The sequence below is a fragment of the Parasteatoda tepidariorum genome, chromosome 1 (genome assembly GCF_043381705.1).
Source record: "Parasteatoda tepidariorum isolate YZ-2023 chromosome 1, CAS_Ptep_4.0, whole genome shotgun sequence".
Classification (NCBI taxonomy): Eukaryota; Metazoa; Arthropoda; class Arachnida; order Araneae; family Theridiidae; genus Parasteatoda; species Parasteatoda tepidariorum.
Window position 1 is genome coordinate 59,693,234 of NC_092204.1, and position 21,131 is coordinate 59,714,364.

The 21,131-nt window shown below is 29.7% G+C and overlaps 1 protein-coding gene across 2 annotated transcripts in view; it reads right to left on the reverse strand.

The window, feature by feature from the left end:
- LOC107454170 (phosphatidylinositol 3-kinase 92E) overlaps nucleotides 1–21,131 on the reverse strand; it is a 65,717-nt gene that overhangs the window by 2,753 nt on the left and 41,833 nt on the right. For both annotated transcript variants that reach the window (XM_043053017.2, XM_043053025.2), the window contains exons 10-16: nucleotides 15,486–15,533; nucleotides 14,831–15,019; nucleotides 12,978–13,243; nucleotides 10,869–11,034; nucleotides 7,265–7,380; nucleotides 2,181–2,290; nucleotides 1,076–1,154 (exon numbers count right to left, since the gene is read on the reverse strand). In XM_043053017.2, the coding sequence (XP_042908951.1) occupies nucleotides 1,076–1,154; nucleotides 2,181–2,290; nucleotides 7,265–7,380; nucleotides 10,869–11,034; nucleotides 12,978–13,243; nucleotides 14,831–15,019; nucleotides 15,486–15,533 (974 nt within the window). The remainder of the gene's footprint in view (nucleotides 1–1,075; nucleotides 1,155–2,180; nucleotides 2,291–7,264; nucleotides 7,381–10,868; nucleotides 11,035–12,977; nucleotides 13,244–14,830; nucleotides 15,020–15,485; nucleotides 15,534–21,131) is intronic.

The window sequence follows — 21,131 nt, forward strand, 5'->3', positions numbered from 1 at the left end:
TTATATACTACGAAAAGCATGCCTTTTCTTTTGATGTTTGACACCTAAAGCATAAGGGGAAGGATTCCAGGCCTTTAATGGCCGATTAATGTTAATTTCACTATGTATGTATTTCACCAGATCTCTTGAACAGTTTAAGATAATCAAATGGTTTTGTCACACAATTATAAAATTCGTTTATCTGAATATTTAAAAATAGAAGTATTATTTATAAATTTCTACTATTCGTTTTAAGAATGGTGAAACAATTTAGAAATGTACTCAAATATTTGCCTCCTACTATGTAATTTTAAATGACAAATTTTAAAATTTGAATGGAATCGGTCAAATAGTTCTCTAGAAAAGAAAATTTAAAATACAACATGAAGTAATGATAATATTAAAAATATTCACAAAAAACTAGATTGATGCTGCAAAAGCCGAATGCGGCAATGCTACGCCAAGCAACGTTTTTTAAAGCAATTTTAACAATCTATTTTAGTTCTTAGAATAATAAAATTAAACAGCCCTAGAAATTAAATCTAATGCAAAAACAAAAGGAAGGAAAAAGTGCAATTTGTCAGTACAAAGTAGAAGTGTCATTACAATTCGGATATGAATGTTAATTGACATTGTTGTTCAAAAAGCGGATACTTTACGAATACGCATAATGGTACAAAAAAACAGATATGCTGTGCTGTGTTAAACTTTAGGTAGAAAGTAATTACAATATACAGTACCGCTCAAAAGTATCAGTACACCCAGAAACTTATAAAAAAAATGGCAAAATTCAAAGTGTCATAACTTCTTTAAAAATGATCAAAAATGCTTCTGCTTTAGCTCTTNATAATGGTACAAAAAAACAGATATGTTGTGCTGTGTTAAGCTTTAGGTAGAAAATAATTACAATAGTATATATAATACGCATTGAATGTAACAACAGCAAGCGGTACCAAATAAATTTATCGAAAGCTATATAATTTTTAAGCCAATGTTTTAATGGATTTCAAAATAAGAGTAACTGAAAACTTGTGCTACAAACAATTAAGGTTTTATGTTATTTTTGCCGTATTACTTAAATTGACTGAATGCTTACCTGAAATCTAACCCTTCATCTTTCCATAGCCTATCCATTATACGCAACATTTGTAAAATAAGCATGTCTTGCCGTAGATCTGCGGGAGAAAATAATAATTTTCAAAGAGACATGGAAATGTGATTCATATTAAACTGTGCAATTAGTTAAGACAAATTGTTCCTTAAAAAATGTTTTAGATCTGAGCATATTTAACATGTGAAACACCATCTGAAACAGCACTTGCCGTTGAATGTATGATGAATTTTTGGCGTGATAGGTTGCGTGTATTAAATTTTGTATTTTAGATAGGTCAATTGTCAAAGATAATAAGGAAGAGATGCGAAATTTAATCTTTAATAACATTTTAACTCCAAAATTAAAAGCATCCAGGATTATGATCAAAGACGTAGAACATGAGAAAAATGTAAAGCAATGCGCAGAAATCCGGAAAGAAAAAAAATTTACAATGGTGTATGTACATTTCATTCACTCGAAATTCAGTTCAGTTCATTTCGAAAATTTTTGAAAACCCTTAAAACTTAAATAGTAACTTTTATAAGAAATTCTTTGCAATTTTCTTAAAAAAACAGGCAAACTAATTAATGAACATATTTTGGTCGTGCCTTTAGCAGACCCGAGACTTAGTTTTCCTCTCCCTTCCTTTCAGTACGCTTCATGTACACTTTTCTTAAATTGTCATTTAAAAAAATGTCTGTTACTTTTTCACTAAAGTTCCAGTATTTCTAAATTTCCCTAAGAGTCAACGAGTATACCCGGTTTTATCCTACTAGTGGAGTAACTTTTGTACACTAGTGGTAATTTAACTTTTTGTATAAGAAAATTATTTATTAAAAAAATATTACATCTCTAACTTTTCTGGAGTGGCATATTGCACACAACTAAACAATGAATATTAATTCAGTCTTGACAGCGTATAGGGCGAATACTTTAGTTCCATCAGGCTTTCGAATCTTAGCTACTCTGTCTTATCTCTTATATGACTATGAAAAATTTGTTTTAATTTAAATATGTATGTTTAAAGAGACACATAAAATTTATTATTTTATCTTCAAAAATTTTTTGAAAATGAAAATATTCATAACAATTAGGAAAGTTATATTACCGTCTCCATTTTTGAATATGAGGAAGACATCCTTCCCATAAGTGTCGATATTTTCAAATGCCAACCACAATGGTCTCATCTTAGAATCAAGGAATTTACATTTTTCGATTCTAAAAATTTTAAGAGAATTATAATAAAGCGAATTGTTGTCTCAAAATTTTGAAGCAATAAATTCAGAAAGTCAAATTATTTATTTTTCAAAAAATATATAAAACTAAGTTATAGTGTATACGCAGGGCTCAAAAATTGTATTTACCGGCATGTCGAAATTCCGATTAATCATGCATTTTTTCCCAGTAAGAATAAAAAATACTATAAAATACCGATTATAAGCCCCTTAAATTTTAACGAAAATCCCCAAGATGCCTGACTGGGTGAATAAGTGAATAAACAGCAAAAAAGGCAAGGGGAAAAAAGGAAATCGATTACATTTGATAAAACCTAATTGTTACAGAATTTGATAATACAAATGATAATTTAATTATATAAATAGGTATTACATAAATTAGAACCAAAGATAGTTTTTTTTATTTTTTATTCCCTAAGTCATATGTTTAGTTATTGTGTTTATTTTTATTTAAACAAAAGTTTACCCTAATCGTTATGCACAAGAATATGCATTTAATATAAAACTTCGTTTATTGTCGTTTTAAGGTACATACGACCGTTGACGAGCTTGTACTTTCTGATAATAAGTGTTGTACATTATATATTATAAAATATGAAAAACACATTAGTAATTTTATTATAAAATATCAAAGCCACAACGATCGCTTTTTCGGATAAATTTTGAAAAATTTGATACGAGTTGGCTTGGTTTTTATTTTTATCTTCGTAGTTTTACCCTATTTCATTTAATATAATTCTGAATTACATATGAAAGCAACAGATTTGTTTTCGATATCTTTTAAATGAACGGGACGGACGGGTCATAATCAGTCGAAATAAAATTCCGTTAAGGAAATTAAATAAAATCTGCTATCAGGAAATATAATTAAAAAAAAAACATGCAAAGTTTGCAAATTCTGTAAAATTAATGAGTTTAATTCTTTCTTTCAAAATAAAGTAGCATTTAACAATGTACAAACGATAACTGGTTCAATTTTTTTGGTGCAAATTATCAGCACTATCGTTTTTAAAACACCCAGAGTTATAATCTAGTTCAGCCTTGTTCCAGAAGAGCAGAACTGATAAAACTTTTTCGTCTGCGCCTAATAATTATAAATGAACTTAATGACGACAAATTCAACTCCCAACAGTTAGGAAACGTTTGAAAATTGTATTGTTATCAGATAAAGAGTAGACATTATGAGCAATTCAGTTAGTCAAAAAAGGTCTGGAATGACGGTAAATCCACACTTGTAACGGTCTGAAAACGATTAAAACTTATATTGTCATCAGGCACAGGGTTCCAAAGTAGAAATTTGAGTGCTCTAGCTCAGCGGTTCAAAATTTTTTGCGGCTGCAACCTTCTTTCGGCAGAACCCCATTTTTATAAATATAAAGTTTAATGTAATTGTATACGTTATAACCTATAAAGGAATTTATTTTAAATATTTAATTATGTAAATGAATTTTTTTTTTATCATTAATAATCTTAAATGAGGTTTTATGTCTGACAGCTAAATTTGTAGTACTTGTGCCATATATAGCTAGTTATGAACTTGTTTCTGGTGTATATATATAAGCTGAAAATGATTAAAATAAGCCGAATTATGGTTTATTTCGAAATGAAAACTAAAAAGAACTTAAAAACTGAAGAATAAACCTTGAAAATGGTTATTACGGCAACAGATTTGCATGAAGAATTTTCATTTGAAAAGCGCTAGGGGAAACGCTAATGAAATATTTTAAAAATTCATGTTTTTTCATTGTTTGTTCAATATATTATTAGAAATGTTATATTTTCCTTTAAAAATTTCGATTCGATTCGATAAAAGATTCGATTTTGGTTATGTTTGATATTTTGTCCGTATAAAATTGCATAATTTAAATTGATGCAAAAATTTGTATTTTTGAATAAAAATTTTTTGATTCGCTTCGTGGAAAAATTGTTTGATTCGCTTAAAAAATTCCAAAGAAAACTTATGTATTCATTAATAAATTTGTTACTTGAATTCTCCTTACAAAACAATCTCTATAATTTATCAGAATACGCAAATAAAATTGCTCGTTTCAAACAGACTATTTTCTTTTTGATAATAAATTGAACTTTTAATTAAATTAGTTTTGGGAAATAAACAAAAAAATGAAGACTATGATTATATAAGGAGTTAAAAGTGATAAAAGGTTTTCGTAGGAAAGAGTTATCGATTTAGCTCACCAACAACTTTATCCGATAATGCTAAAAAATCGATTGTTGAGCTTTGTTTTGACGCTAAAAACCCAATTCTTTGCTAACGCTAAAGAATAAACTTTTTTTCTTCTTAAAAGCATAGGTAATGGAGCTCGTGTTCATACGTTTATTTTTAGAATAATGGGAAATCATGCTATACGGCATGATATAGGATTTAAATATGAAGGAAAACGTTAATAAATACAAATTTATTTTGAGATATTTATAGATAAATAAAAAATTAATTGCTTAATTAATAGGGAAAAAAACTTAATTTTAGAATAATTTTTTAATGAACAGTGACTCGATGAAGAAGTGGAAAAAAAAAGAATACAACTGTAAATAATTTTTATTCTAATGGTCAAATTATCACGTACTTACAGGTTCTTAGGTGAACTTTAAATATGCTAAATAATTAGTTCTAAGTTTGAATTGAGTTACGAAATCAGATATAAAAGCACATTTTGTCTTAATAAATGTACCTTTATTTTTCCAGCCAATTTGGATATTTGACTGTTAAAATATTGGGATATAAAGTAGCTGCAATCTAGAACGCATGGTCTCAGTAATTCAGTAAGGCAGGGTATTAAAATTTTGGATCGTATAATAACAATTGTTATTTTACTTTTTGCGTTTGTCGTCATACGAAAAGTTACAAAAAGTTTTGAACACAAAGTATTACGAAAAGTTTTGCACACAATTAACAAACTCGTTTTTCCGAAGATAAATTTATGCAAAAATAACTTTTAATAACTATTTTTTCTAATTACTTTGCTTAATAATAACCGAAAGAGTTTTAAATAGCTAGATATGCAAATTTTTGCTTCATTTGAAACTATGTCATGTTAAATATTAAAATACGAAATTCGGAAATCAGTCGAGTAGTTTTTGAGTTAAAAAAAGTAGTATTTTTAAATTTTTATTTTACAAGGTTCGATTGACTTCGCATAAACTTTTTATTTTCTCGTTTATAGCTTAATATTTTATATACCTTATAATACAATATTCTTTTGGGTGTTATTAAATAAAATAATGAAAAAGGATGAAAAATTATTGCAAATTATTATTTTTTTAAAGTAATATTTTTGTGTAAATGAGTCTTATAATTGCGGGTATGTTTTTTTATTGCTTAAAAACAGAAGTTTCTAAGACGTAGCAAAATAAGCAAAACATAAAATAAACTTTAGTCCAGGTAAACATAAGCTGGAAATCGCAGTTTACAAATTGCCCTCCCCTGCATATTTCATTTCAAGAATCCAAATATGTCCAAAAAAGGTATGTTTATTCAAAGTGTATCCCATTTCATAACTTAATTAAGAGTTAGCACTAACTAATTAATATAACTAATTGAATATTGAGATTGGCACATAGTATGTGAAAATTTGCTCATTAGAGGCCAAAGTTATTCTAGGTAATATTTTTCTTTTAAAGTTCGCAGAACAAAAACTATGAAAAAAGAGACATTTTTCAGGCGGATCAAAATCAACAGTATGTAAAAACGCATTAAAATGCACAAAGAAAGAGCCTTGTTTAATTCTCGTCAAAAATAAATCAAAATAGCAGAGATTTAAAATTTAACAAATTTGGTGGAGTTTTTTTAATCTTCATTAAACGTTTCCTATGATAAATGTCGAGTGTATTTGGGGCACATGGTTAAAGGAAGTTTTTTTAGTTTTTATGTTGATAGCTATAACTTTTTTAAAGAATAAAAGATTGAAAGAATCAAAGAATAATGGAATTTCTACAAAAAAACCTGCTAAGCATCACAACGATAGTATAATTTCACTAAAAAAACAAAATTCGGTTTAAATTCTCAATTTTTTTTTCTTCTTTGCGTTTCTATAATGCCTTAAAAATAATACAATTTCTGAGTTAATCTACTATTACAATTTCAAAAAATTTTTGAAATAGAATTCAACAAATTATACTTTACCAACTAAATTTAAAGTTCGAAAAAAAAATTCTTGGTCTTTAAAATTTTAGTGTCATAGAAAAATTCAATTTGCAAACTTTGCGTAAATATATTTCTCTTACACAGTAACAAAGAAAGTTAGCAATTTTTTTTTCGTGTTTGCAATAAAAATCGATATATCAAGCGTGTGAGCTGTGATAAGCATCAGCGTAAACGTACATATTTATAAATTTCTGAATGAAAGTTCTTTTCTCGAGTGGACAACAAAGAAAGACAGAACAAACTGATCAATAAGTTTGGAAGAATTGACAAGTTAAAAGCGAATAGTTCATATCAGCATACAAAGTGTTCAATATTATGTTTAATTTATACTTATGCAGTTAAACTTCTGAATAGTTCGATCATTTAACAGTGGCAGCTCAAAGTTCTGAAAGTTGAAACTATATTTTGTACAAAGTTGTGAATCTTCAATAGCAATTGTTTTTTACAAGCTTAATTATTGTTTTGTTTCTGCAAGTTTCCGATTGCATGTCATTTATTTTAGTTTAATATTTTTTTTAATTACGTAAAATTGACTTACAATTGTAATTTTTTGTTTAAATACATATTTCAAATGGGTTTTACATAGTAGGTTTGCAAAAGTAGGTTTGCAAAGTTAGGTTTGCACGGTTTGTAAAGTAAATCATATAAGATTGCGTAACTATCTTCGAGAGTTAAAGAGCGTCAGAAGTTGTCACCCAATAGTTCATCAAATTTTTGGTTAAGTTCATACAGTAAATCAATTACCAGGAAATAAGTAATGAGTTAGTTAAAATAAAAATATGAAGAAATATTTACTTGATTCTTCCAAATTTGAATCTGGGATCCAAAGGATTATGAAGATTGCAGAAAGGATTTTTATGACTTTTACCCAATAACTTCTGAATTTTAGATTTTAGTTTCTCCCTTCCTTCCTAAAAAAATAATAAAACTTACAACTTACTTCAATATTAGTAACTTATAGAGAATTTTCCGTAATGAACGCTCTTAATTTTAGAATCCTTGTCAAAATTAAATATAGAAAACTATATTCAGCGTGAGAAACAAAAATCATATATCCAATTAACTTTTGATCAAATGGTTGGATTTCTGCGTACTTAGATGCAATTTTGCAGGTTGGAGGGGCTTAAATTAAATAGGCCTTAATAAAATATTTTTACAGAGAATATTTTAAATCGCGATATCAGATATAAAAACGTAAATCATCTAATTAAATATCCTTCTTAATCGGCGGATTTTAAATTTTTATCTTGAGCATAATATATGAATTTTCGGCCTGGTATTTAGATTTTGGTTTTACAACTTTTTCCCACTGTTTAGTGCGAAAGAATGGGAATTAACATTAAGGGACCCCAATTTTTGACTGCTAAACTGTCAGAATAATAGCTTCCAATTTATTTATGAAGTAAAATTGAAACGCATTAGCTAGGAAATTCCTGTAAGTTTCACCCACAAATATCCTGAATTTAAATGACTCTAATCCCTTCTTTGCTTTTATTGGGGATTAATTATTGATCAAAACTAAGTTTTTCCTTATTAAATATTAATTTGCAACCAATGAGCGTTTTTCCCCTAGATATTTTACTATGTTTTGAAAAATTTATCTTAACTGTAGTCGTAATGAAACATCTTGCACACACACACTGATGTTTTTACAATAATAATCAAACTATTTTATTTATTATGACGTTTTATGTTACAAAAATTAAAATAGAGCTTTCATAATACCTAATGCATGCGAAATTAAGGCTTTTTAAAATTTTGCTGAATTTTTGTTAAGTTTGTTCAATACCTATACAAGCATAATATCAGTTTGAAATATGTTCAAAACTACATACTGCCACACTTAAGAGCAGTTCAAAACCTATAGAGGCATTTATAGTTTTTTTTTCAATATTCAAACGTTTCGTGATTAAACCCCATATACAGTAACTCAACTAGCAATATTGAATCTTTATTGTAATAAGGATCTAAAAATTTCTTTTTATTGATTGTCAAACATATTATTTATTTCTGTATAAAAATTTAAAAAAGGCTGTCATGTTTAAGCTCCTTGAGATAAAATATATGAGACATATATACCATATTTTTGATGTATGATCTTTGATAAAAAAATTGACAAAGCTTTTTAATGCTTTTGATGAAGTAACGTGCACAATATTTGCATACATATGCATATGCATACGTATTTTGTACTAAATAGTTTCTTGACATCTTTTTAAAATCGAAGTTGTCGTATTATCCATGGCACTAAATCAGAAATTTGTTATCATTTTTTTAAAATTACTGATTTATTACTGTCTTAAAATACGTTTTTAAAGAATATAATTAAAACATTTAAAAAGTTCTGTACTACATTTTTTCTTTGATTGAAACAATCTCAATCCTAATTTTTATATATTTGTAAAAAAAATATTTCGAATACAGCATTCTAGCATTGCAAAATCTAGATTGCAAAAGTTCGTGCTGGATCTAGCAAATAAATAATAAAAGTATTGCTATAACATTGAGATTGCAGAAAAGTGTGAAGAACAAATAATCTGATTAAATGTTAAAATTCAAGCAACTTGACCACATTTTGGTCAGTGAAAAAAAAATTAATTTCTCCATTTATTTTATACCCACAATTGTCAATTTACCTTTTCATTTACTCTTTTGCCTGCAAAATTATTTTAATGCACAAAAAAGTATTTTTGATAAAGCAAAACCAATCTTCACGGCCTTCTTTGGGCTATTTTTCAAAGGTTCTTATCTTTATGAAATATTAGTTTGAAACTGTTATTAATGGCTATTACGTTAAGTTTTCGTAAATAAAATGAATAAAGTTACCTTTCTTGACAGATTTCAATTCTTGACTCTCAAAATATGAAAGTAAGCACAGTTTAGAAGTATGGTCGTAATAATTTAAACCAAAATAGCTGTTGAAAGTTCTATTTTAAAGAAGCAGTATTTTCAAATTTTAATTACTTAAAAGCTATCTAATCAATTCCCTTCAAATTTCAGATTCTTTATTTAAAATTACGTAGATTAAATCGATGTAAAATCTTACAGCTCAAATTTTTTTCGAAGTTTTAGTTATTGCCCTCTATGAAAAAGAAAGTGTTTCGATTAAATTTTTCAATATTTAAAGTCTTATCCAAACATTATATTCAAGTTAAACCTGTCTGGAGGAAGTGGGCCAGTTTTCAATTCACTGGGGAAAAGGGTATGTTCATCAACTGGCAGTACGCCGGGGATGACAGCTTAATTGCTTATGCTCCAATATGCTCTCAAGATCTGCTGGCGTTTTTAAATTCCTCTTTTTCTCCTTTTTTCGTGTCGTATTCACCAAATCTCCAACTATAAGCTGCTGTAGTCCTACTACACTTGGTCCTATCACACAAGGTGTAATAGAACTACACAGAAAGTGTCTGGCTATTTCCATGGAATCAGCCATTAGTCTTACCATGGCAAAACGGAAAACGAAAGCTCTTTTGCTTTTTTTTTCTTCTGGATTCACGTTTACGTAAAACAGTATACTCTCTCCTCTTTTTCTTATAGAATTAAATTAAATTAACTAAGTAACTTAGCTTACCTCATCATAAACTAGATTAACTTTAATTGCTTTAACTAAATATTGCTTTCTTATTATTGTTGTACTAATCTCTTCCTTTTCAGCATACCTTGACAGACAGGCTTAGTGGGTCTGTAGGGTTGTAGAATTGAGCACTCGATGCACGGAAGCCTCACGCAAGGCTTGTGGATGGCGGCTCGTTGGTTCCGGGTTCGATGGGCCTGGATCCTTGGACAATCCGAGGTCCTTTGACCTGGGAATATTTTATTACGCAGAAGGCCAAGATAACCTGCAAACCAGCTTTGCTGGTCACCTGCAGTGCAGTGACCAAACACTATATTGTTTGGGCTCATAAAAATATGCAAAAGCTGTGAATTATTTATTGATTTTAATGACTTTAATCAGAGGGGAGATATAATCAAATAAACATTTTATTTAAAAAAAACTAACTACTTTCTTAAATACTTAAACCATTTGTACTTTTTAAAATCTAAGAAATTATTTTTAACATGTTATCATTATTTTCAACATGTTCGAGTTAAAATTACTCGTGTCTCTCAACTCAACTTTTTTCTTGGTAAAAGAGTATCAACAAAAAAACCTTCAAACAAAAAATCAAAATTGTTTTAAAATTTTAAGAGATAATTATAGAATATGATAGAATAAATTCAGTTAGTGAATGAATATGAAAATATGTTGTATTTCAATCAATTTCAATACGTACGAACTTTAGCAATCATCTTATAAATTAATCAAATTTTTCATAATTGAAAGAAAAGAAACTGTTAAAGTTTTAGATAGTGTTAATGTTATTATTAACAAAGTTTTTAATCAAGCTAAGTGACTCACCTTCTTAACATACACTTTACCCATCACGTCATTGTTGGCAGATCTCAACTTTCTTAAAGCTTCCACTTGTTTTTCAAGAGATTCTAAATGAGACGGTAAGCTTCTACAATAAGCTTCTAGTATTAACCTGAATCTTAAAGATGCCTCTGGAAAATCAGTCTCAGATCTAAAAGTTTATAATTCGGATATTTTATTACAATTAGTAGTTTATTTAATGCTTACATAAAATTTGTGCTTAAAATTTTTTAGGCAAAAAATAGTAATTGACAATTTTCGAGAAATTGATTCCTGAAAACTATTAAGTCACAACTTTGAGTGAGGTGAAATTTCTAAGCATAGAGTGTCCCAAAATTTTGATAGAAAACACAGATTTCTGACTAAAGATTCAGACATGTTTATTAAATGCTAAAGTATACAGCATAGAGTTAAGTATGGAACAGCACAGAGGATAAACGGCACACACGGTTTCGCTAGCTCAGAGTACTCTTTTGTTAAAAATTTCGATGACAATTACGCATGAATGTGCTAATTTCATTGATGTAGCTCTAGATTTCCAAATTCAAGGCGCGGATGGCTATGGGCTTGTTGGTATAAACGTTTGACTGAAAATGATGTTATATCGCATGATTAAACTAAAAAAAAAAAAAAAAAAAAAANAACTCAGTGGCGCAACAGCCCATAGAGGGCCAAGGCCAACTGTGCCCATCTCAGTTTTCTTGACCCTGGGCTCTGGGGTGCAGAAGCAGATGTTCCGGTTAGGTGGTCAGCCGAAGGCGGAACCCCCAGTGTTCAGTTGTATTGTTCACCCATTTATCGACCCACTGAAGGGATGAAAGACTGAGTCAACCTTGCCCGGCCCGAGGATCGAACCAGGGACCTGTGGCACGACAGCGCGAAGACCNCGGTTAGGTGGTCAGCCGAACGCGGAACCCAAGCATGCTTGGTACCCATTTATCGACCCATTGAAGGGATGAAAGACTGAGTCAACCTTGCCCGGCCCGAGGATCGAACCAGGGACCTGTGGCACGACAGCGCGAAGCACTACCGCTCAGCCACCGGGCGTCATATATATCGCATGATTAAAGCTACTAATTCTGATAATCAAAACGAGGAATTGCACGATCAACAACTGTGTATGATTTAACAATGCTCAAACTATTACTCAGCAATGGAAACAAAGTTCTTAATTTGCGTAGCACCCCGTTTTTAAGTACTTGATTAATAAAAAAAATAGTCATCAAGTTTTAATTCGCTTGCTTTTGCGTCTGTGACGGTGGAATCATGAAATCAGAATTTCTATGACTTTCTGATTAGCTAGAGCACTTAAATCTTTATTAAAGTTCCGTTCCTAACGTAAATTACAAGATTCAATCATTTGCTGATTGATATAAACAGCATTTATTGCCATATTATAGCCAAATAAAACTAAGCACCAGTCCAAATTTTACCAATATGCGTCCAGTTAGCATACCTACATTTTAAATACAGCTTTATGTTGATGACTATACAAGTAACAATAGTTTTTTAAATAGTAAAAATAAATATTATCATCCTCTTATCAATACTTAAAATTTTGATTATTTTTGGATATAAAATAAACTGAAAACTAAAATGGGAAATAATATACAAAACTTCTAAAAACCGAATTTAAATAGATGAATAGATATGAAAAATAATTTTATTTAGGTCAAACCTAAAACGTAGAACACATTACTCTCCAAATAAACTTCTATCACCTCTAGAAAACTCTACCCACGCCTTTTGAAATGGATCCACCTAACGTTTTTTTGTTTTAAATCTGTGAAAAATTATTTCAGTCTATTTGAAAAAAGTTGTAATTGAAATTTTCATTCTATTTAATATTGCCATACAAATTTGCAATAAATAATTTGGTGGAAAATAATAATTGCACTTTTGCAATTACCAAATACAATACCGAATTGAAGGGAAAAAAGGTACAATATGATAGTTCATATATAGCAAGGGCACAAACGTAGACATTTTATTACGCGCTAATTAATGACAATAACAAGGAAAAATACATGGAAACACTATCGATTTAGCAGAAAATGTTTTTAAAAATACAGATAAATTCAATTAATATCTCACCTGAGCAGCCAAAACAGCCTATGTCCAATGTGTCTGTTCTTCAAAGCTCTTTCCAACAGAAATTCGACTAAGCTGTTTTGTAAGTAAGATTCATGCTTCAAAGCCTGTACCAGCTGTAGTAGGTAAAGTGAGAGTTCTTCGTCAGTGATTTTCTCCAAACATTTCACAGCAAAACTTCGTACCCTACAATCAGGGTAAGCATAGTCTAGCAATTCTAATGCTTTGTAAGGCGTTAACTGAGGCCAAACCTCCATTAGTTGCGTCATCTGAAATTATTTTATTCATAAATAGAGATGATTCATCATTAAATATTTTTAGAATCCTTGTTAACCCCTTCCTTATTTCTCCCGTCAAAATTATGTTGTGAAGTTTCGCCCTCTATTTCTCATGCCCCGTGATATTGTCGGGCAGACTCCAGACAGCAGTACTAGAAAATTTGTAACATGTATTTTAAACAAGATGTAAGCACCAAAGGTGTAGCGAAACACGAAGATAATCTTTGACTGCCCTTTTAAGTTGGCTCACACCTGTAGAAACTTGAACTTTTATGCCTCTCATGCATTGAAATTTGTTCATTTTCAAAATTTATTCAATTGTTTCGTTTATTATTTTGCTTACTGATCGCATGCATCGAAATAAGTTTCAGTTGAAATTAATGACGAAGTAAAGAAGAAAAGAGAAAAGCACTTTTTTCAAACATAAATTGTGTTCATAAGTGCAGTTGCATAGTGGAGAATAAAAATATGTCTTTAAATTAAAATAGTAGAGAGTGTTTGACCCTGGGTTTTGGGACTAAACAATATGGTGAATTCTGTCACCCGCGAGACGCTAGATTGGCTCCTTTTATTCTTACCTCCAAGCTAACTTGTTTTGTATGCACTTACTGATTGTATATAACGGACATCGTTAGACTGTATTTATATATTCTCCACGCCATCTTCGAATGCTTACAATGTTAGAAGGAGTGCCAGTTGATGACATTTAAGTGCAAATTTGAAACGTTTTATTAAATAACATTAAACTTACAATTTGTATATAGTTACAAACATGAAAAAATAACCAATGCATTTTATAAAAAATTATCTAGGATATTGTCTAATCTTTTTCTTTTCAAAGTTTACATGTAGTTCCACTAAAAACGGGCGAAATATTAACTCTAAACAAAATACAGCTTTTTTTTTTCATTTTATACCAAATTTTTATTTAACCATAAAGTAGACAAGTAAATATGTTGTATTCATATAAGGAAAAACCGAAGAATATGCATCTGCTAAAAATGTCGTTGTTTGGATTTGAAATGATTGGAGGCATTATTAGACCTCTTGTACAGTCTGCCTAACCAAAGAACTCTTCCCATCATTGAGTCTGTCTGCTGCTATGGGCTGAATAATAACTTCTCTCGCGGGATCTGAGTCAAAACTTGCTCTAAATGTTTACCCTATACCACTACTTGAAATAGTTTAACCTCGCAACCGTAAAGTCACCGATAGAGCATTAGACCAGCGTTCTCCAAACGGTGGTCTGCGGTTTACTAGTTGAATGTTTGTTACCAACTGCAGATGGACCTCCACTCATCATCTCCAAAAACTTTCAAGGATTGTCACTCAGTAATTTTAATTGACGAGACCTTCTAAATTAAAAAAACATGGCAAAATAATATTAATTTGGTCAGGATCAAGAAAGATTCTAATTAACTTAAAAACTCCCTCCCCCACTAATAGGTTAGATTATTATCTGTCCACTTTATGATTAAATAAAAAATTTCATGAAAAAATTTTAATAATTTTGTTCGGAAATTAAATTTTACGCTCTTGTTGGGACGTTCTAATCTTAAGATAATGAATAGAATGTACCTGAGCGATTTCTCGTCTGTCATTCCACTTGACGCACCTCAGAAGCTTCGGCAACGAATTCGGAAGTTGCTCACAACAGTCATTGCGAAGAAACCACATCAATTGCTTATCCTGCTCATGCAGTTGGTACAGGGAATCTTTTTCACAAATCTGTCTCAGTTGTTGCAAATAGGATTTGCTGGCTTGAGGCTGGATTGAGAAAATTAAATATATATTCAAACACAACCGATTCATGACAGACTTGATTCGAAATGTCACTTTTAATTTACGCAAAAGTTTTTTTACTGAGGATGAAAACTAGTCATGCTTATTTACCAAACTTAATGAAAATTAGTTTGCATCAAAACAGACTTGATTTAAAACAAAATTTTTAAATTACATAAAATTTAAATATTTCTGAGGAGAGGTGATCTGAAAAACAATCAGACTTTCCTTTTTTTTTCAGATCCCCAAAACAATCTTACTCTAGTTATGTTTTAGTTAAAAGATGTACTTTGTCTCATTCGTAAAATATCTGAAAACAAATGTTGCTGATTTTTTAAGCAAAAGGCTTAACTTAAATTTGTTAAACATTTGAAACGATATAAGATTGACATTGATATACATTCACATCATATTAAATTTATGTTGGCAATCTGAAGTTCATGAAACTCACCATACTGCCATTGGTTAAACTAGTTTCTTCTTTTGCATATTCCAAAATCTGAAATATAATGATATTGTCAATAAAATTTCAATATTTAAATTTTCCACCATACTATCGAGAGAAAAAAAATATGACAAAAAAACAGAATACTTTTCAATGCATTTATCACACGAATTTCATTTTATTCACATGTGGCTAAATACATTTATTGATTCATTAATGTAATTAATGTATATTTTTTCTCCCGATTATCTGATATATATATAAAGTCTTTTATCTTTATCTGATTTTAATATATAGTCTTATGTTTATACTGAATAACACTATATAACAATTTTTCAGAAAAGAAAATTAAATTTTCTGCCTGGTTTGAGAGTATTGTTTTCTACATAATTGAGCCCCCAGTATGATGGAAACGTCGCTTTTTTTTTCTTTTTTTCTTCGTAATACTGTAAACTTTAAAAAAAATTTTCTTCACTCTTTTGTTAATACAGTGTTGAGTAGAATTTTTTCTTGCATAATATCGCTCATGGGCTGCAATAGTGGCGCAACTCAAAAAACACGCGTTTTGGTCTAAGAGCAGGGGAGAATATGAAAATACACATTCTTTCAGCAGCAATGCTAGCACAACTCATAATGAAGCAAACAAAAGCATTTCTTATGCATTTTGTTTAGCAATGAAAACTTTAAACCCACTTATCTTAAAATTTGATTTTTTGAGTTGTGCCGCTATTGCAGCCCATGAGCGATATGATGGACAAATTACTGTCTGCTCATAAATCTAATAATGAAATTTATTTTTACCACGTACCCGCAGTCAGTGAGATTTATTCACATGGTAAACAATCGCAATATTACACATTTCTAGGTTCCTTGTCGTTAACCCTTTCATGCATATAGGCCACATATAAGAACATATATATTTTTGGCCCCATATTATTCAAATTTCCATATGTGCCGTAATTTGCATGTAATCCTCATTTGAGGACTCCAAGAGCTTCTTGGAAACCACACCAGGTGGCAGACCATTCAACATAGTTGAAAGAATATGATCTCTTTGGAAGTAAATAGAGCAGTGTTTCCTAAAGTGTGGTACGCGTACCCTCAGGGGTGCGAGGTACGGGAACAGTTTAGCAGGGGTACGCGCTCTTATGCGAAATATCTTGCAACTTATTTAAAAACAAAGCTAACCATGAAAATTTACGATTATGTATTTTTTTATTGGCTATTTTTTGCAGAGTTAACAGTTAATAATTAGTGGTGTCAGCAGCTAGATGGGTTTTTTTAACTTTTGTGCAATTTTTTTTATCACAACAGCTGTTATCACAGCAAAAACAATATCATCCTTATCACTGATGCAAATAAACTTATTAACAAAATTTAGAACGAAAAAAAAACATATTTTTAAAAAATATATTAATTTCTTTTATTAGTAGTACAATGCGCTACGAAAAATTTAGAAAGGGTACACAAAACTCATAAGTTTGGGAAACACTGAAATAAAGGATTGCAGAACAAAGTGAAAATCTGATGTTTTGTTTGAAGGGTAGGTATATTAAATTACTGGAAAGGACGGTGGTATTTTAATTCTTCTTTTATACCTTATAAATGAAATATGAATATTCATTTTTTTCCAGGATTAAAACTTTATTGATAATATGTACCACGAAAGTGTATATACTCACTTAGACTCCAATTTTAGATTATGCATGTCAAAATTTTCTAAAATTGCACCACAATCTTGAGATGCTAAATGGGCTCATAGCATCTAAATATTTTTTAAAACTCAAACGAAAACTTCATGCATAAGAGGTATAATTTGTAGAATTTTAATTAAAATTTATTATTGATGTGAAATATAGTCTTTAAATAAAGAGAAACCCAACATTTTGTATGTTTCCATCATGACAAAAAAATTTCCATTTTTTGTTGTTCTGAACACAAGAAATTCTTTTGCAGGAAAATAAAGTTTTTTCATATTTTTTTTCTGTAGAACCAATTTTAAAATGATATTTATTATTTAAGAGAAAATTCGTGTTATATAGTGTTGAATCTAATCAAATCTTGCTAAGAAACAAAAAATGGCGACAATATTTCAAAGTCTAATAAATCTAGACTTTAGGGTAAGTAATGGCGGATCGTAATCTGCCCTGTTTTTATTGTAATCAACTAAGTGAGGTAAAACTACTTTTTGGTCAGCAGTTTACGAGGAAAACCACTTTAGTCAGGAGTTACTTGGTAGTTAACGTTTCTTCTTGAAAAAAGAAAAATATTTATACTTTGTTAAGTATATCGAATTTTTATTCTATCATAAACAAGGTTGGATATTTATATATATCAATTTCAGAAAAAATATATCACAATCATAGGTTTTAAAATCGTTCTTTTTATTTTATTTTAATCATAATTATTATTATAATTATTTTTATAGTTGGCATTTAGATTTTTTTACTTAATTCAAAAATTGACTGTTAACAAAATATAAATAAAGTATTACAGGGAACTATCGCCCGTATATTTTTGTTCAGTTTTAATTCGTTTAAAAAAAATAATATGAACTTTGATTTCATACATAGAAAATGTAATGTCAACTGATAGAGGGCAAAATATTATGAATAATATTTGTTTACTCTGATGGGACAGATTTGGAAATTTTATCCATTTAAAACTGTTACCATGTATTTTTAAATAATTTCATGCAAGCTAAAATATAAAGTTTGATTATTGTGTAATACAAAAGATTCATCAGTAGCACTTTATTAGACATAACCCAAAATACGCATTCATGGAAATGGGCAGTGCTCAAACTATGAGCAAAAAAGTGGACAAAGCTCAAAATACGCCTCTAAGAAAGTGAACATAGCTCAAAATACACATTTAAGAAAGTACATATAGCTAAAAATACGCGTTTAAGAAAATGAACACGGCTTACTATGTGAATTTGAAAAAAAAATGGATATGGCTCAAAATAGTTGTTTAAGAAAATAGGCATAACTTGAAATACGCTTTTGAAAAGATAGACCTGTCTCAAAATGCGTATTTTAGGAAGCAGGCTTAGCATGAAATGCGCATCTAAAAAAATATGAACAAAGCTCAAAATGCATAGCTATGAAAGTGGGCATAACACAAAAAGCGCCTTTTTAATGTTAAAGAAAGAACCAAAATGTTTTATACTTGCGTTACTGTTTAAAAAAGATCATGCGGAATCTTTTCATGCGGAAATTACCTCAATTTTTTAATCACTACGGCTAATCATTTTATTCACTCTTTAATTCTTTTAAAATAAAACAGACTTTACAATAGATTAAAAAATAAAATGAAATTCAATCTCATACTCTTAAATAGCTTTGTCAATTTCGCAAACACGCATTTTAGGCTATGTCCATTTTTTCAAAAGAGCATTTTGAGCTATGTCTATTTTTTCAAACACACATTTTGAGCTATGTCCATTTTTTCAAACGCACATTTCAAGAATATCGAATTTTTTTAACACTAATTTCCGGTCACATCTCTATTTTCAAATACATATTTCAAGATATGTCTATTTTTTTTTCAAATTACAATTTACTATATCCATTTTTTAAAGCCCATCTATCGATCTACGTCCATTTCGTTAAACGCAGAATGAGCAAGTCGGTTTTTTCAAATGTGTAATTTCAATAATGTCTAAAGTAGTTATACACAAGAAAAGAATTTTTTTTAAAATTTCAAATGGAATTAAGCATTTTTTTTAAAAAAAAAGTGAAGCCATAGAGAGAGTTATTCGTTTAGAATAGTCTTAAGAATCTATTCAGACCAAATTATGCAGATGATCCATTAAATTTAACGAGAGAATTTTGCTAATGAATTGTTCAAGTGGCTTCTACTTTTGAATATTTTCTTCTAAGTTAGGATTTAAAATTTTTTTTAAGCGTGAAATATGATATGTGACACCTAAAAAATAGCTTATCGATTTTACATCTAATCAAAGTAGAAAATGCAAAAAATAGCGATTAAGTAAATCTTTAGAGATTATAATCGTATGAATGAATAATTGGTGCACTTTAAGTGCCAACTTTTATGAAAAATCTTTCATTTTTTAAATGGCTAAAAGTCCACTTTATAAATCAACGAGTTTTTATTGTTTATTTTTAAGCTGATAATTGTCGAGAACGTTAAGCTTCTATCAAAATGTCTTGAAATAGCACCGTTGGGTCATTTTTTTTCAGCTAACTTTTTAAACAATGAGGTATTTACGAAGTTGAAGTTATCAGGTAAGAGGAAAACAAAACAGACACTAGAGTTTTGCATCCTTAATGTGGTATGTCATGCATCGTTTTAAATTACTGCAGTTAGAAACTACGTTCTAAATGAATAAAAATAACTCGAAAATATCAATTATTAACGGACAAAATTATTCTTAATCAAATTTCAAAAGTTTTGAATTCTAAAATTACGGCATTTTTTTACCTGCAACAGAAAGATGTTAGGAATGGAGAGAAATGTTTACTCTTATAACAGTATTAATCTAATCTTTAATAAACTGTCATCATTATGTTACCGGATAAAAAACATCATTCACTTCAAATATATATATATAAATAGCAAATAACAGTCGTCATGTTTCAATCGCCTCAAAAAATAGGTACCTATTTTCAAGACTTCTTAGACGTGAATCAGAAGGGAAAAAAAAAGTGATTTGAAAAAAAAAAAACGAAAAAAGTGCTAACGGAAAAATGAAAAATAAAGGCGAGAAACAAAACTAGAAAAACCGCAGTAGCCGAGAGAGAGAAAAAGGGGTAAATCAAGGTGAAATGCATTTCCACGCGATATGGAGAGGTGGTGAGGAACTAATGTCGTTAACAAGGGAATCCATATGAGCAGCTCTATTTATTTAATGTCTTTATTATGGTTATGTCTCATTTCTTTATGTCACGTTGAACAGGGACCCTGAGGTCCAGCCACCTTATAAGTCAAAAAACCAATCACAAGTCAATAAAATGCTTGCGAAAATAAAGGATTGAAGGGACAACTCCAAGAAAATAGAAGATGCAAAGGTTCGGTCTAGCTTAACCCCTAAAAAAAAATAGTGCGTGGAGTCCCTCCGCGCGGAAGAAGTTAAACTTCGCAACCTGCGACGTTAATTGTAGAAGAATCAGCAGTCGTAGAAGGATCACTAGTTCTATTCAACGANTTAGAAACTACGTTCTAAATGAATAAAAATAACTCAAAAATATCAATTATTAACGGACAAAATTATTCTTAATCAAATTTCAAAAGTTTTGAATTCTAAAATTACGGCATTTTTTTTACCTGCAACAGAAAGATGTTAAGAATGGAGAGAAATGTTTACTCTTATAACAGTATTAATCTAATCTTTAATAAACTGTCATCATTATGTTACCTGATAAAAAACATCATTCACTTCAAATATATATATAAATAGCAAATAACAGTCGTCATGTTTCAATCGTCTCAAAAAATAGGTACCTATTTTCAAGACTTCTTAGAAGGGAAAAAAAGTGATTTGAAAAAAAAAGAAAAAAAAAAGAAAAGAAAAACGTAAAAGTGCTAACGAAAAAATGAAAAATAAAGGCGAGAAGCAAAACTAGAAAAACCACAGTAGTCGAGAGAGAGTGAAAGGGGTAAATTAAGGTGAAATGCATTTCCACGTGA